The sequence below is a fragment of the Protobothrops mucrosquamatus genome, unplaced genomic scaffold, assembly GCF_001527695.2.
Source record: "Protobothrops mucrosquamatus isolate PMUCROS unplaced genomic scaffold, P.Mucros_1.0 scaffold2883, whole genome shotgun sequence".
In the NCBI taxonomy this organism is placed as follows: Eukaryota; Metazoa; Chordata; class Lepidosauria; order Squamata; family Viperidae; genus Protobothrops; species Protobothrops mucrosquamatus.
The window spans coordinates 1-17,585 of NW_015388911.1; the positions used below are offsets into that span (position 1 = coordinate 1).

Sequence of the window (17,585 nt, forward strand, 5' to 3'; positions counted from 1 at the left end):
GATATTTATTTATTTATTCTTAATGTCTTCTCTGATCTGTGCTTGTTTGTTTCAGTGGGATCTTGCAACCCTGCTGGGCTTGTACATGAAGACCATTCTCTACCTGAGGTATGTTTCATGAATACTGAACTGAGTGTGGATACTTGCTTATTCATACCTTATTAAATTATTTGCTCTGAGGGTTGAATGCCAAGTGAACTTAACATACAGTAGGTTTCCTCTTTTGTGGACTCTTTCAACTGTCCAAAATTCAAGCAAAGGCAAATATTCATTGCAGGTTCACAAACTATAGAAATACAATCTTTTCTTACACTTACACTCACTTCGCAGTGATTGAAGTGAGAAACAGATGATGGATAAGAGATGATGATTGTACTGGGTTTATGAGAGAATAGAAGCCACGTGTGAAGTTTCTGCAAGTTAAATACAATAGATTGTAAAACAAAGAGCTTGGAGGTTTAGCTTCATGGTTGGGATATCTGTTAACAAAAAAAAGATAATAGATAAATGGTAGGTCAAATTGGTTGGAATTGGTTGATTGATAATAGATTTCTACATTTTTGATATTTTTAAAAGTTACACCGGTACAGCAATTTGGCAAAGATAGGTGTAGAACTTTATAGATCGCTGACCTATTTTTCAAGGGAGGGAACATTTCTTGTCACTGAAATATATTTCTCAGTGTTGAACTGCGAGGATATTTTGTGTGTATGCTTGATATTTTGTTCTATACACTTTTTTTCCATTCTTTGTTTCTATTTTTGTATTGTATTTTTCCCTCCCCCCCTTGATCTTATATTTTAACCTTAGAAATAAATAAAAAATTCATACCAAAAAAAAAAAAACCAAACAAAAAATCCCAAAAGGAAACAGATGTTTTCTGTACTTTGTCAGGGTTTCTTGCATTCCAGCACCGCCGTCTGTGATCAGTTCCTAACAGTGGAGGCGTTACTTTTCATTCAACCCTTATACATTGCACATTAGAATCCAAATTCATATCGTGTAACCCAAAGGATAAATGTAATACAGGGGTAGGCAACCTTGGCTCTTTTATGACTCGTGGACTTCAATTCCCAGAATTCCTAAGCTGGCACAGCTCACCTTGGAAACCTCTCCCTTTCTCCTCAGCATGGCTGGCTCAGGAATTCTGGGAGTTGAAGTCCACGAGTCATAAAAGAGCCAAGGTTGTCTACCCTGATGTAATATAAGGCTGTACCTTTCCTCCTATCCAATACTACCATTGTTTTGGCTTGATTTTTTGATAGAGCCTTCCAGTTCTAGAAGATTCTCTCTCATCCACCTCTCCCTTTTGTTCCCCAGGGCTCTTGTGAATGTCGGGCTTTTGTGGAAGGAGAAGCTTGTGATAAATGCAAGCCCCTCTACTGGAACCTGACTCCAGATAATCCATTTGGATGCACGAGTAAGAAATATCCCTTGTTTGTATGGATTAGGTTCAGGATTTCTGACAAGTGAACTTATTAGCAGGTGTCTATAGCAGTGGTGGCGAACCTATGGCACATGTGCCAGAGACGGCACTCGGAGCCCTCTCTGTGGGCATGCGCGTCGTCGCTCCAGGCCCACCTTCCCCCCGTGGCCCCCTCTTCACCAGCAGCCTCCCCGGAGAAGAGTCACCCCTGAGCGTGGCCCGCACAGAGCAGCGCAGCCAAAAACATGGCAGCTGGGCAGCAGGGACAAGATTCCGCCCTCACACCCCGTCACGCACAGATGATGCTGCGGGGCGTGGGTGGAGGGCGTGGCCGCCATGGCACTGCAGGGCTGCCTGGGTGATCTTCTGCGGCGGGCCATGGAGGCGGGTGGCCCTGCGGGCAGGTGGGGGTGGGGCAGAGCGGGGTCAGGTCAGGCGGTGGGGTGGTTTTGGGGCGCTCGGTCTCTAAAAGGTTCACCATCACTGGTCTATGGAGCTTCTTAGTCATCCAGGTCAGGGTTATCCCAAAGGTGCTTTTTCAAAAGGCAATTGGACTTTCTTGGTTTTCCTTGAAGATGTTTTGCTTCTCATCCGAGAAGCTTCATCAGTTCTGATTGGATGGGGGGGAGGGAATGGAAGGATTACATTCCTTTACAGTCATCTGGGCATTAGTACTCTCTCTGAGAGCTCCTGAGGGTGCTAATGACCAGATGACTGCAAAGGAATATCATCCATTCCCCACCCACCACCCTCACCATTCAGTCAGAACTGAAGAAGCTTCTTGAATGAGAAGTGAAATGTCTTCAAGGAAAAAAAACACCCAAGAAAGTCCCATTGGTTTTGGAAAAAGCACATTTGGGATTACCGGCAAGTGAGAACAGATCTCTTGACTCCAGATTTCCAGAAAGTGTCAGGATGGTTGAAATCTCCCATTGTCATTATTGGGTGCCTCTTTGAAAGGCAGAGGCCACCTGAGTCCAAAAGATCTCCTCCAGATCTTTTCCCCGTCTATGCTGTCTCCAATAAATTCCCATACAGGTAGTCCTCAATTTATGACTGGTCGCTTAGTGACCGTTTGAGGTTTTGATGGATTTGAAAAGGGGACTTACCATCCAGTTCCGAAGTTCCAAGAGTTGGGCCCCTTCTGCAGATACATGACCGAATTTTGACCACTCGGCAACATAGCCACATTTGTGGCTGTTTGCAGCATCCTGTGGTCACATGACTGCGTTTTTACAGCGGTTTTGCAAAACCCGGCATTTTCATTTTTGGAGCACGATTACACCTATAGCAAACTGTGGGTTCGCTTTACGATCTTCATATTTGCTTTATGACTGCCACAAAAAGGGTAATAAAATTGGGTCAATCGTAAGACTGACTCATTATACGACTGTAATGACTTGGAAGCCTAATGGGCAGGCTCTATTATGGTCGTAAGTTGAGGACAACCGGTAATGTAATCATGTTTGCTTTAATCTTCTTTTCTACTTTATCCAAATGCTCTTTGTAGAATTTCCATGATCTGATTTCTAGAAAGGCATACATGTTTGCTTTGCATACGACGCAGCCCTCCCTCTTTTTTCTGTTGAGTCTGTTCCTTTTAAAAAGGGTTATACAGGTAGTCCTCAGCTTACGACCACAATTGAACCCAAAATTTGTGTTGCTAAGCAAGACAGTTATTAAGTGAATCTTACCCCGTTTTACGACCTTCCTTGACACAGTTGGTAAGTGAATCGCTGCAGTTGTTAAATTAGTAATGTGGTTGTTAAGTGAATCGGGCTTCCCCATTGACTTTGCTTGATAGAAGGTCGCAAAAGGGGATCACGTCATAAATACAAGTCATTTGCCAAGCGTCTGGATTTTGAACACATGATCAGTGGGATGCTGCCGTGGTCATAAGTGTTAAAAAGGACCAATAGTCAGTTTTTTCAATGCTATGGGAACTTCAGATGATCACTAAATGAATTGTTGTAAGTCAAAGACTACAGCAGTGGTGGCGAACCTATGGCACGGGTGCCAGAGGTGGCACTCAGAGCCCTCTCAGTGGGCATGCGCGCCGTCGCCCCAGTCCTAGGCCTTCAGCTGGGTTTTATAAAACCTTTTCGCTTTAGGCCTCCACCGCCGTGTGCAAAAAAAAAAAAAAAAGGTTCAATCAATCAATCAATTTCAACTTCTGGCAGGGAAAAAAAAGATCTTGCAAAGTTGGAATTGATTGATTGAACTTTTTAGTCCCACCCAGTTTGCCGTTACCACCGCAGCCATGGCCACCCAATGGGCCACACCCAGCCAATGGGCCACACCCAGCTAATGGGGCTTACCCACCCGGCACCCGACAATGCATAAGTGGGTTTTGGATTGCAGTTTGGGCACTCAGTCTCTAAAAGGTTCGCCATCACTGGACTACAGCATCCCAAGGCTGCATCCCAGTCAGATGATTGATGCAGAGCAATACATGGAAATACAAAGCCATAATTGGCATTGATTTCGCGATGGGTTCATGTACCACCCTAAGCCGTAACGTCTGTTTTTATTCAGTTAATTTATTTAAGGAATTTATTTGGCTGCCAATCTCTTAGCAGTCACTCTGAGTGGTGTAAAAGAAATGAAAACCAAGCAATCGTAACATCAAACAACTAAGCTCTATTGTATAATAGACCCGCATAACCAAATCTTATATTAGTTAAGCTGCGGCAGTTTAACATTTATGGGTCATGGCTTAATCCATATGTTGTAAGAAATGTTACTATGGCATCTTCCATAAACAGGCTCTCCAGTTGTGCTTTTCTGTTTTCCTTCAGGCTGCCAATGCAACACCATAGGAACAATGGCAGGCGTTGCTGAATGCCAACAGGTAGGTTTTGCAGTAGATCTTATTCTAGCCTTCTTCAACTTAAAGTCCTTCCACTCCCATCCCTTTTGACTTCTCTTGGGGAATTATGGGAGTCGTAGTGCAATAAACATGGAGACTGGCAAAAGCTGCCATAAGTTAAGTCAGGACTTCCTAATAGCCTGAAGAGTGATTTATGTTTATCCCGATCTTTTGGCCAGGCAAATCAACATACTTGGTGACAAGTAACATTTCTTAATATCATACAGTCATCTATATGCTACCAAAACTCTTGTGTCTGTTTGTATTCTTCAATTGGACAAACTGGTACATTATAAGGCAGGGGTCTTCAAACTTGGCAACTTTAAGACTTGTGGGCTTCAACTCCCAGAATTCCTCAGCCAGCCAGGGCTGGCTGAGGAATTCTGGAAGTTGAAGTCCACAAGTCTTAAAGTTGCCAAGTTTGAAGGCCCCTGTTATAAGGCAACAGTTATTGAAACCAAGGGCTTCCAATGGGCTAACTTATAGAATGCAGGGACCCATTATTTCTGTGGGAATAAAATTTGGGAAAGCACTGCCATGTTGCTGTTGCTACTTGATCGCCGCTGCGTTCAGGTGATCTTCATTTCCAAAACCGCCGAGATTATCTAGACCAGACCTCTGTAATGTGTAGGAATATCAGTTAAACCATCCATGTAATCTGGCTGTCTTATCTTCTTGAAAACACAGTGCTAGGCTGCATTAACGGAGGGATAGTATCAAGATCACGTGAAGTATTAATACCACTTTACAAAGCCTTGGTAAGGCCACACTTGGAATACTGCATCCAGTTTTGATCACCATGATGTAAAAAAGATGTTGAGGCTCTAGAAAGAGCAACAAAGATGATTAGGGGACTGGAGGCTAAAGCATATAAGGAACGGCTGCTGGAATTGGGTATGTCTAGTTTAATGAAGAGAAGGACGAGAGGGGACATGATAGCAGTCTTCCAATATCTCAGAGGCTGCCCCAAAGAAGAGGGAGTCAAGCTATTCTCCAAAGCACCTGAAGGCAGGACAAGAAGCAATGGATGGAAACTAATCAAGGAGAGAAGCAATCTAGAACTAAGGAGAAACTTCCTGACAGTTAGAACAATTAACCAGTGGAACAACCTGCCTCCAGAAGCGGTGAATTCTCCAACACTGGAAGTTTTTAAGAAGAGACTGGGCAGCCATTTGTCTGAAATGGTATAGGGTTTCCTGCCTGAGCAGGGGGTTGGACCAGATGACCTCCAAGGTCCCTTCCAACTTCTTCTTCTTCTTCTTCTTCTTCTTCTTCTTCTTCTTCTTCTTCTTCTTCTTCTTCTTCTTCTTCTTCTTCTTCTTCTTCTTCTTCTTCTTCTTCTTCTTCTTCTTCTTATTATTATTATTATTATTATTATTATTATTATTATTATTATTATTATTATTATTATTATTATTATTATTATTATTATTATTATTATTATTATTATTATTATTATTACCACCTTCAGAGATGGAAAATCCACAGCCTCAGCAGGCCCACCATTGAATAGAGATTCCTATGAGAAAGGTTGCCTTTATATTTAAATGAAATCTAAGCAACTGCAACATATATCCGTTATTTCTTGTCCTAGTTTCTTTCACCATGGAAAAACAGATCGTTAACATCTTTCCTGTGGCTTCCCTATGCATACTTAAATATGGTACACTTTTACTTTTCGTATATTGGCACTCTATTATGAGTAGATTTTATTTCCCTCATTTTGTCTTGCATTATTTCATCTTTAAAATGTGTGGTCGTAGATGGTAGTAAATATTGATTGATCAATCGATCCCATAAAACAGGCTTCCTTCAGTTTGCTGGATTCTTAAAGGTTTAATAAATATTACTATGTTTGATTTTATAGGATAAAACAGGCCTGTTGTAGCCTGTCCATTAAGGCTTCTTTCTCATTCCTGTAGTCCATATATGTTCAATCAATTAATCAATCAATCAATTTGTCTCTTAGGGTGATGGACACTGTTTCTGCAAGCCGAACATTTGCGGCCAAAAGTGTTCTATTTGTAGAGAAGGTTACTTCAACCTGGAGAGTGGTAATTACTTTGGCTGTAAAGGTAACATCATTTTTTTATCTTTTATAATGTTCTTAATAATGGGAAGAAGTCAATAAGTTGTACATTCATCAGCCAGACTTGAGGAGACCCATAGAAACCTAGAGTCAAAAGAGGGCATTTAAAGCATCTGATCCAGTGTTTCTCAAACTTGTCAACTTTAAGATGGGTGGACTTCACCTCCCAGAATTCTCCCACCCGCAAGGCTGACGGGGGAATTCTGGGAGTTGAAGTTTACCCATCTTAAAGCTGACAAGCTTGAGAAATGCTGATTTAATCGAACTCACTGCTCAATACAGAATCTGAATTAAAGCATCCACAACAGTTCTAGCTTTTTCCTGAATACATCCAGCAAAGAGCTGAATACTTTTAACTTCGATCTGAATAGATCCAGCATATCATTTCTCTGCGTAATTGGTTCCACTAACTAATTGCTCTTCAGGAAGCTATTTTTTTCCATTCAGTTGAAATTTCCTTCCGGTGACTTAAATCCATTAGTCCATACCTTGCATTCTGGAATGAAAGAGAACAGGTATGATGTGACATTAGTTCAAATATTTGAAGTGTTCCATCATATCTAAAGTGGATATTCTCAGTTCGTTCAGTGTGCCTTTGCAATTACAAACTAAGAGAGTCAGTTTGGTCTGGTGGCTAAAGGTGCCAAGCTAGAAACTGGGAGACTATGATTTCTAGTCCCTCCTTAGCCATGAAAGCTATTGTGGTGATCTTAAGCCAGTCACACTCTCTGAGACCACCCCACCCCACATGATTGTTGTTGTGGGAAAAATAGGAGAATAAGTATTATTAGATATGTTTGCCTCCTTGAGTTGTTTATAAAAAAAATATAAAGGTGGGATATAAACAAAATAATAAAAAAAAACCAGATCTGATTCCTGTTCTCTGCTCATCCCTGTTACTTTGTTTTGAGCCTTGATCCTGTAGGATTGGTGTACGATCCAATTATAACACTGAGAATATTAGTTTTGTTCAGATAAACGTTTCAGCTTGCTTTCCTCAGTTTTTGAGAAGGGCAGATACAAAACCTCTGTATATGCCTATCTAAACTGTTCACTCCAAATCTCAGAGGAATAAAGGTAAAATTCAACATGTTGTTGTTGTTGTTAGTTGCAAAGTCGTATTTGACCCATCGCCACCTCATGGACACCGTTCCTCCAGGCCTTCCTGTCCTCTACCGTCTTCTGGAGTCCATTTAAGCTCACGCCTACTGCTTCAGTGACTCTATCCAGCCACCTCATTCTCTGTCGTCCCCTTCTTCTATTGCCCTCCATCTTTCCCAGCATTAGGCTCTTCTCCAGTGAGTCCTTCCTTCTCATTAGGTGGCCAAAGTACTTGAGTTTCAACTTCAGGATCTGGCCTTCTAAAGAGCAGTCAGGGTTGATCTCCTCTAGGACTGACCGATTTGATCGCCTTGCAGTCCAGGGGACTCGCAGGAGTCTTCTCCAGCACCAGAGTTCAAAGGCCTCAATTCTTTTGCGCTCAGCCAAATTCAGCATACCACTCAGCATTGTATTAAGAGCATGGTTCTTAATGTGTAGATGTCCATGATATATTGTACATCATAGAAAAAGTAATTGCTGACTTCGGCTGCGCATAGATCCAGGATGAATTTTTGTTCATTTATTCATTGATTTATCCATTCATTCAACTTATATCCCACCTTTATTATTTTTTATAAATAACCAAGGTGATAAACACATCTAAAACTCCTTCTTCCTGTTTTCCTCACCATAATAACCCTGCGAGGTGGGCTGGGCTGAGAGAAAGGGACTGGCCCAAGGTCACCCAGGTGACTTTCATTTCTAAGGCAGGACTCGAATTCACAATCTCCTAGCGATTGGTCTAAAGTCACCAGCTGCCTTATATGGGACTAGAACTCCCCATCTCCTGGTGATGAGTTCAAAATCACCAGCTAGCTTTCATGCTTAAGACAGGACTAGAACTCACCGTCTCCCAATTTCTAGCCTAGTGCCTTAAGCCAGGGGTCTCCAAGCCCTGGTCTGTGGACCGGTGCTGGGCCGCGGCTATGCCAGAAACCGGACTGCCCAAACAAGCGAAGACCCATCCACAGGATGCAGGCAGCCCACGAAACCACGCCCCCTCCGGTCCACGGAAAAACCTTTCTCCGTGGAACTAGTCCCTGGCGCCCAAAAGGTTGAGGGCCGCTATAGACCAAACTGGTATAAACATCCCAAGTACTGTAAGAGGAAAACTTGCTTGCTGCTGTTGCTGATTAGATATCTTAAGTTGTGTCCTTGGATGGTGTGAAGAGCTAATCTGCAAGCACAGCTGGAAAACTTTATTAGTCAGCAAGTGATAACAAGCATAGTATCCGGTAGTTTATGAACATTGATATGATGGAATAAAAATAGACGTCCAGACTGCTTCCATCTCTTTGAAATCAGATGTTGATTTTTGTTAACTTGGGACCAATTGTCAACCGTGGAAGGTAATCGTGTGTGTGTCTTCTTGCAGGGTGCCAGTGTGACATTGGTGGATCAGTTGGTCCTTTGTGTGAGGAGACGACTGGATCTTGCCAGTGCAGGCGAAATATCAGGGGACCTGCGTGCTCTGAGTAAGAAGCAGTCGCGATGGATCTATTGTAGAGTATCGAGTCCATTATTATTATTTTAATTATTTTATATGTGCGGTAGTGTAAATGAACCACTAGGAAAATAGTCCTAAAGACAAGAGGCAGAACGAATGAAAAGTTCTTTAAGCACTGCATCTTTCTTGTTTTAATTTTAATATATTTCGTTGATCAGAATGCAAATGCAGGCAGTCCTTGGCTTACGACCAAAATTGAGCCCCAGATTTCTATTGTTAAGTGAGACATTTGTTTTGCCACAGTGGTTAAATGAATCCCCACAGCTGTTAAGTCAGTAACATGGTTGTTAAGTGAATCTGGCTTCCCCATTGTCTTTGCTGGTCAGAAGGTGGGCAAAAGGTGATCACGTGACCTTGGGACACACAACAACGGTCATAAATAGGAAACTGTTGCCAAGCATCTGAATTTTGACCCCGTGATCACAGGGATGCTGCAAAGGGCACAAGTGTGAGAAACAATCATGTCACATTTTTCAGTAACTTTGAACAGTCACAAAACCAGGCATGTCAAACTTGCGATGTCACGCGACATATCGCGACGTATCGCGACTTTTTCCCCATTGCCGGCAATGGGGTAGGCGCGGTTTCGGAGTGACGCATCTGGCCCGTGGGCCAGCAGTTTGACATGCTTGCACTAAACCCAGGGGTAGGCAACCTTGGCTCTTTTATGACTCGTGGACTTCAACTCCCAGAATTCCTGAGCCAGCCATGCTGAGGGGAAAGGGAGAGGTTTCCAAGCTGAGCCATGCTGGCTTAGGAATTCTGGGAGTTGAAGTCCACGAGTCATAAAAGAGCCAAGGTTCCTACCCCTGCACTAAACAAACTGTTGTAAGTCAAGAACTACCTGTAGATTTGAAGGTATTTGGGGGGGAAATGGCAATGATTGAAAAGATCCTGAGCATATGGCATTTGTCTACTTTGTAATGCAGAAAGGAAGCGTGTTCTTTAATATGTTCCTTAATTTTTACCTGCAGTCCTGCAAAAGGCTTTTATATTCCTGAACTTCACCACCTGAAATATGAGCTGGAAGAGGGAACCACACTGGAAGGAAGGCCGGTTCGCTTTGGCTACAGTCCGCTGGAATTTGAGAATTTCAGTTGGAGAGGATATGCACAGATGTCTCCCATCCAGGTACTTGGGTGGATATGAAGGACAGTTCCCAGCATTAAAATTTTAGACATACAAAGCACTTCTGTACTGGTAGTCCTCGACTTATGACCACAATTGAGACCAAAATTTCTGTTGTTAAGTGAGACATTGGTTAAATGAGTTTTGTCCCATGTTGTTACGATCTTTCTTGCCATGGTTGTTAAGTGAATCACTGCAGTTGATAAGTTAGTAACCCACTTGTTAAATGAACTTGCCTTCCCCATTGACATAATAATAATAATAATGATAATGATAATAATATTGATATCTAGGATGCTGGCAGCAACCCCTGTCAACTATCAGTGCCAGTCAATTTGAATGTTCAGTTGACTGAGGTTCACGTCTAATGAATCATCATCATCATCATCATCATCTTCCTCCTTCCATTATATATTCAAGATGGACAGTATTTAATATTTATTTATGTATATGTAGGGGTGTGGGTCTGTACATATGTTTTATATAGTATGTTTAGGTGTGTGTCATGTATGTATTTCACTTTGAGAGCAGGCAACTAAATTTCATTTTTGACGTGTGCCCTTGTGCCCACAGTAAAAAAAATGACAATAAAGGTTGTCTTATCTTATAATGATGATGATAATAATGATAATAATGATGATGATGATAATAATAATAATAGTAGTAGTAGTAGTAGTAGTAGTAGTAGTAGTAGTAGTAGTAATAATGAGTCTTGGGGGTCTTCTAGTCCAACCCCCTGCTCAGGCAGGAAACCCTATACCAGTGATGGCGAACCTTTTAGAGACCGAGTGCCCAAACTGCAACCCAAAACCCACTTATGCATCATCGGGTGCCGGGTGGGTATGGCCCATTGTGTGGGTGTAGCCCATTGGGTGGGTGTGGCCCATTGGGTGGGCGTCGCTGCGGTGGTAATGGCAGACTGGGTGGGACTAAAAAGTTCAATCAATCAATTCCAACTTTGTAAGATCTTTTTTTTCCCCAGGAGAAGTTGAAATTGACTGAACCTTTTTTTTGGGGGGGGGGTTATAAAACCCAGCTGAAGGCCTAGGACTGGGGCGACGGCGCGAGTGCCCACAGAGAGGGCTCTGAGTGCCGCCTCTGGCACCCGTGCCATAGGTTCGCCACCACTGCCTTATACCTTTGCTTGCCGGAAGGTTGACCTTGGGGCACTGCACCCGTCATAAATATGAACCCGTTGCCAAGCATCTGAATTTTGATCACGTGACCATGGGGATGCTGCAATGTTCGTAACGGTGAAAAACGGTCATCGGTCACATTTTTCAGTGCCGGTCACTAAACGAACTGTTGTAAGTCGAGGATATCCATATAGCCCCAAAGGCAAAAGTCACAGGCTGACCATTATATGTAATTACAGCTCACCCTTCTGTACTCTACACCATATATGCTATCAATGAAAGGAAATAAAGTAATTTGTGTAGGATTCTCATGGCTCTCATATAGAAGTGCCTTATTTGCTGAAAACTTAAAATACAGGTAATCCTTGACTTACAATGGTTCACTTAGTGACTTTTGAAGTTACAATGTCACTGAAAAATGTAACTGACGACCATTTTTCACACTTGCAACCGTTGCAGCATCCCCAGGGTCACATGATCAAAATTCGGATGCTTGACAACTGATTCAAATTTATGACGGTTGCTGTGTCCCGGGATCATGTGATCCCCTTTTGCTAAGTTCTGATGAGCAAAGTCAGTGGGGAAGGCCCGATTCACTTAATAGCCGTCTTACTAACTTAACAACTGCAGTGATTCACTTAACACCTATGGCAAGAAAGGTCGTAAGATGGGGCAAAACTCACTTAACCACTGTCTTTGATTAGCAATAGAAATTTCGGTCTCAGTTGTGGTCATAAGTCAAGGACTACCTGTATGTAGTTCATTGGCCACTTTACTTCAAAGTTTGCAAGTCAAGGACTGCCCTATATTTGGTGTGACTTTTAAAACCTCTCGGAAGTTTTCCAAAAGCACAAGGTAAACCGGAAGTAGAGAGTTGCTCCTTATTGTCGCTTACTGGGGAAGGTCTAGGACAGCTTGGCATAGCCAACTCGGCGTGGCCAACTTGCCACGGGACGACTTGCCACGGGGCAACTCACCGGAGGATAAGAGTTACACTAATGTCGAAGAAATGGTGGAATGGATTAAAGAAAGAATGCAAAAGAAGGAACGAAATGAAATAGGAACGACAAGAATTAAAATAGTTTTTTTAAATTAGTTTAAATACTTAATTTGAATTGTTGAGTTGTCTCGCAGTGAGTTGTCCCGCTGCGTGTTGGCCACGCAGAATTGTCCCGCTGCACGTTGGCCACAGCGAGTTGGCTGCACCGATTTGACCCGTTCTAAAATATCTTTAGAGTTAGACAAGGACAGCTGGATAACTTCCCTTAGGACAGACTGCCTAGGCGGGAACTGTGTCAGGAATCAACAGGGTTTATTTTAGAAAGACAACCCACACAGGTCTCCTAAGAGGCAGTTCACCCCACATCCTCTCTCCCTACTCTTTGTTTATATAACATCTCCCAGCTCCTCAAAGAAAAGGAAGTCCTCCAGTCTTCCTATGCAGCACGCAGCTTGCTTTTCGTCTGCTGAAGTTTGCTGGCATTTGGCACGCTTGAATTTATTTCTTTTGCAAGGTTGAGTGACTGCGCAGGTTGAGAGTGTAACCCTCTGGTGCGTTTACTTTCTGGAGATGCGTTTCCTGCAGAGGTTGTGGAGTGTGTGTGCGCGCTTGGGCTGTGTACATGTAGTCCTTGACATCCAATCATTCTTTTAGTGACCAAAGTTACAGTGCCCCGAAACAAATTATTGATGACCGTTTTTTTACACTGATGACCGTTGCAGCGTCCCCGCAGTCACATGATCAAAATTCAGATGCTTAGCAACTGGCTCATATTTTATGACGGTTGCAGTGTCCTGGGTTTCTGTGATCAACTTTTTATGACCTTCTGATTTACTTAACAACCATGCTACTAGCTTAACAGCTGCAGTGATTCACTTAAGACCTATGGCAAGAAAGCTTGTGAAATGGGAGTTGAAGTCCACAAGTCTTAAAGTTGCCAAGCTTGGACATCCCCGGCCTAGAGGATCACATCAAAAATGTCATGGTTCCGATAAATGAGACCAGTAAAAATAAGAACTCTGAGGCAATTGCTTTCCTCAAAGAACACTTTTAATGGCTATATGATATCAGCACGAACTGTTCTGTCCCAGCCTACGTACGTCCTTGTTACTTCACAGGACAACCCCCTTTTTAACAGTAGGCTGGAAAAACCAACCCTTTTTTTTTTTATATACAGTTCTGATAATTTTCCCACAAAACAAAAGCAACAGAACCCTTTTCCAATGGATAGTTTGTTCAAAAGCAAAACAGAGCATGAGTCAAAACAAGAAATAATTCACAGGCAAAACAAACAGACCATGATCCCTTGACACTGAAGTTCTTTGCAAACGGTTACCTCCAGCAACCAGCCCTGCCCACACATTCCCTTTTTGTTACGCAGCCCCCAAGGCATGGCTTCTCACTGCTTTCTCCTCTTCCCCTGAAGTTGCCCCATTGCCTCCCTCTGTCTTACTCGTGTGACCTGTCTACGTTTACGAGCGTCTCTGAGGTCTTCCAGGCGTGCTTCCTCCAAGTCTGATTCATCCTCCCAGCACAGCTGGCTTTCAGCTTGATCAGGAGTGGAGGGGCCAGGTTCTTCCTCACTTTGTAAGCCCTCCTCCGACTCTGATGGTTCCCCAGGCCCCTCCTCCTCCTACTCTGATTCCCCGGACTCAGCTGCTGGGATCACAGGCTGGCACGGAATCACAACATGAACATAGATGAAACCAAGACTGAAAGTCCCTCCCCCAACAGGTTACAAAGTAAAAGTTGAACTCCCCACCCCCTTAGTGTGTCATAAATCACAATCCCCAATAAACACCTTTGGCGGGCTTCATAATGGTAGCTCCAGCCTGCCAAACATTTAGGCTGCTTGACCTTGGTTCCCACAAGAAAGTTATTGTTTTGACTAAACTATAAGAATGCATTGCCCGCCTCCCATTGCTGTGGCAACTGAAAAACGAAGAAACATGGCTGAATTCAGAGCGTTTGAAGGTTTGACATTCAAGCTGTCTTTCCTATAGTAGCCATCAAATAGCTCTGGAAAGCCCAGGAGCAGGCCCTGAATCCACCGGTCCTCTTCAGTAGTTTATCTTCATTACAAAGCCCTTGAGAGAATAAACTATCTTCCATTCCTTCAGGGACATTGAAATTCACCACCATTGTGTGTTGACTTTCCAGGTAGTCCCCAACGTGTGAGCATAATGGAGTCTGCCCATTAGAAAATGGGTCAGTCACAATGGTTCACTTATGGCAGAGGTCTTCACACTTGGCAACTTTTAAGAAGTGGCTACATAAATGTTTTCAATAAATTAAATAAATAAAATTAATTATGGTAAGTTGCAGACTGATGCTTTAGCTGCTGAGAAAGTTGGAAGCGTTATTTCAATGGCATTGATTCTCCAGCAGCTCACAACCTAACGATCTAAAGCAGGGGTCTTCAAACTTGGCAACTTTAAGACTTGTGGACTTCAACTCCCAGAATTCCACAAGTCTTAAAGTTGCCAAGTCTGAAGACCCCTGACTTATGGGCACTGTTTTCCCAAAAACTGAGAGTAAGTGCTAGTTCTTGGCAAAAATCATTATAAAATATGGTCACATGACTGAGGGATGCTGCCAAAGGGTGCAAAGGCAGCCATGCTGAGTGCCTGAAGTTCAGTCATGTGACCATTGAAGAGTCCTGAATTTCAGAACTTTGAATCTGTGTAGTAAGGCGCTTTTTTTGAGTTGGTTGGGCAGATAGTCCTCGGCTTACAACCACAATTGAGCCCAAAATTGCTGTCGCTAAGAGGATAGCTGTGAAGTGAGTTCTGCCCCATTTTATGACCTTTCTTGCCACATTTGTTAAGTGAATCACTGCAGTTGTTCATTTAGAAACACGGTTGTTAAGTGAATCTGGCTTCCCCATTGACTTTGCTCGTCAGAAGGTTGCAAAAAGTGACCTTGGGACACTGCAACCGTCATGAATATGAGTCAGTTGCCAAGCATCCAAATTTTGATCACATGACCATGGGGGATGCTACCACAGTTGTAAATGTGAAAAACGGTCATAAGTCACTTTTTTCAGTGCCGCTGTAATGTCGACTGGCCACTAAATGAACTGTTATAAATCAAGGACTATGAACGATAGCTAGTTGACCAGTCATAACTCAAGGACTGATTGCGTATAGTTTGGTTCTGGTGTGCTTGACTTAAGAAGTCTTCTTTCAACTTCTCTCCTATTCTCCTTCTTTGGGTCTTAAGGGCAGAGTATGTTTTCTTGGCAAGGCTGGGCGCTTCGTGGTGAACATTTCAGAGCGTTAGTCTCCTCTAGAATACGGAACACAGAATAACAGAGTTGGAAGGGACCTTGGAGGTCTTCTAGTCCAACCCCCTGCTCAGGCAGGAAGCCATACCCTTTCTGACAAATGGCTGTCCAGTCTCTTCTTAAAAACCTCCAGTGTTGGAGCATGCACAGCTTCTGGAGGCAGGTTGTTCCACTGGTTAATTGTTCTAACTGTCAGGAAGTTTCTCCTTAGTTCTAGGTTGCTTCTCTCCTTGATCAGTTTCCACCCGTTGCTTCTCGTCCTGCCTTCAGACGCCTTGGAGAATAGCTTGACTCCCTCTTCTTTGTGGCAGCCCCTGAGATATTGGAACACTGCTATCATGTCCCCCCTCGTCCTTCTCTTCATTAAACTAGACATCCCCAATTCCAGCAACCGTTCCTTATATGTTTGAGCCTCCAGTCCCCTAATCATCTTTGTTGCTCTTCTCTGTACTCTTTCCAGTGTCTCAACATCTTTTCTACATTGTGGTGACCAAAATTGGATGCCGTATTTCTCTTAAGAGCCGAACGGGGCTGTCTTAACTCTTTCTGGCTGCTTTGGCATGCTGCTTTGGGGCGTAGGATCCTGGGAGCGCTGTGCTTAAGCTGGTGGCTGGTGACGGTCGAGGTTATTTAAGGTGTGCTGTGCTTCTCTCCCCTTTCTCTCCCACCAGCCCAAGGCAGTGTGAAGTCCCCCTGACCTCTTCTGCCTCGTCTTCTGCTCCACCAACCAGGGGCCTGCAAAAGGGAGGGTCTCAGTCCTTGAGGAAAGAAAGTTTAATATGTATGGCAACTGTAAGTCTGTTTTTCACTTCTAGACTAACATCTTCCCACCCTCCACACCGAGGCAGATTTTTGTGTTTCTCCTGCAAAACATCATTTCGGTCCTTCTCCCTTCCTCTCCGAACCCGTAGATTTTTGATCCCTCCTTCTAGAGCAGTGGCAACGGAGGAGGGGAGGGCGACTAGAGAGGCAGAGAGATAGAAAGGCAGAGCAGGGAGCGGACTCAGGGCGGCCTTGCAGTGATGTGTGGTGGTGTGCTTTCTCGCCTTTGCAGAACAAAGTCAGAGTCACGATCCACGTAAGAGAAGGAGAGCTCTACCTCTTTCATGTTATCTTGAGATACATCAATTCAGGAACTGCCACGGTACTGGGCAAAATCACAGCTTCCCAGCCACGAAAACGAGGTAAGGGGTACAGATTTCCATCTACAGGTCGTCGTTGACTTAAGACCATTTGTTTAGCCCAGTGTTTCTCAACCTTGACAATTTTAAGGCATGTGGACTTCAACTCCCAGAATTCCACAGCCAGCATTGCTGGCTGTGGAATTCTGGGAGTTGAAGTCCACATGCCTTAAAATTGTCAAGGTTGAGAAACACTGGTTTAGCTGCTGTTCAGCATTACAGTGGCACTGAAAACAGTGGCTTGCATCTGGTCCTCACACTTACCACCGTCGCAGTATCCCTGTGGTCACCTGATCACAATTTGGGTGCTTGGCAACCGGTAGGTATTTATGACAGGTGCAGCAGCATCCCGAGAGGGTCACGTGATCACCATTTGCAATCTGCCCAGCAGGCTTCCAACCAGCAACGTCAACGGAGAAGCCGGAAAGAGGTTGCAAGTCATGGTCACGTGATGTCGCGCTTAATGACCATAGCAAAAAAAGGCCGTAAAATTGGGTGCAGTTCTCTGATGCCTCACTTAATGACCACCTTCCATAATAATGAATTTTCTAATCCCAGTGGTCATAAGTGGAGGACTCCTTCTTCCATCGTTGACGTTCATTTCCCTGGAGAACTTGTTGAGTTTTGTGCTGCTTTTCACATTCTCAGGAACTGAGATTGAAATCCTGTTAGCTTTCATCCAGGGATACGTATCACTGAAATCGGTGGATCCTTTGAGTAAACATGCACAAGATTGTGGGTTATTATCATCTCAGCAAGAACTATGTTTTCTAAAAGCAATTATTGCTGCATTTAGATGGATGGATGGATGGATGGATGGATGGATGGATGGATGGATGGATGGATGGATGGATGGATGGAT

The 17,585-nt window shown here is 43.5% G+C and overlaps 1 protein-coding gene across 1 annotated transcript in view; it reads left to right on the forward strand.

The window, feature by feature from the left end:
* Positions 1–1,320: 1,320 nt before the first annotated feature.
* LAMA5 (laminin subunit alpha 5) overlaps positions 1,321–17,585 on the forward strand; it is a gene marked incomplete at both ends in the record, with an annotated part of 70,692 nt that continues 54,427 nt past the window's right edge. Inside the window, 6 exon segments of the mRNA XM_015825928.1 lie at positions 1,321–1,420; positions 4,225–4,277; positions 6,265–6,370; positions 8,861–8,960; positions 9,967–10,123; positions 16,214–16,334. Of these exon segments, the coding sequence (XP_015681414.1) occupies positions 1,321–1,420; positions 4,225–4,277; positions 6,265–6,370; positions 8,861–8,960; positions 9,967–10,123; positions 16,214–16,334 (637 nt within the window).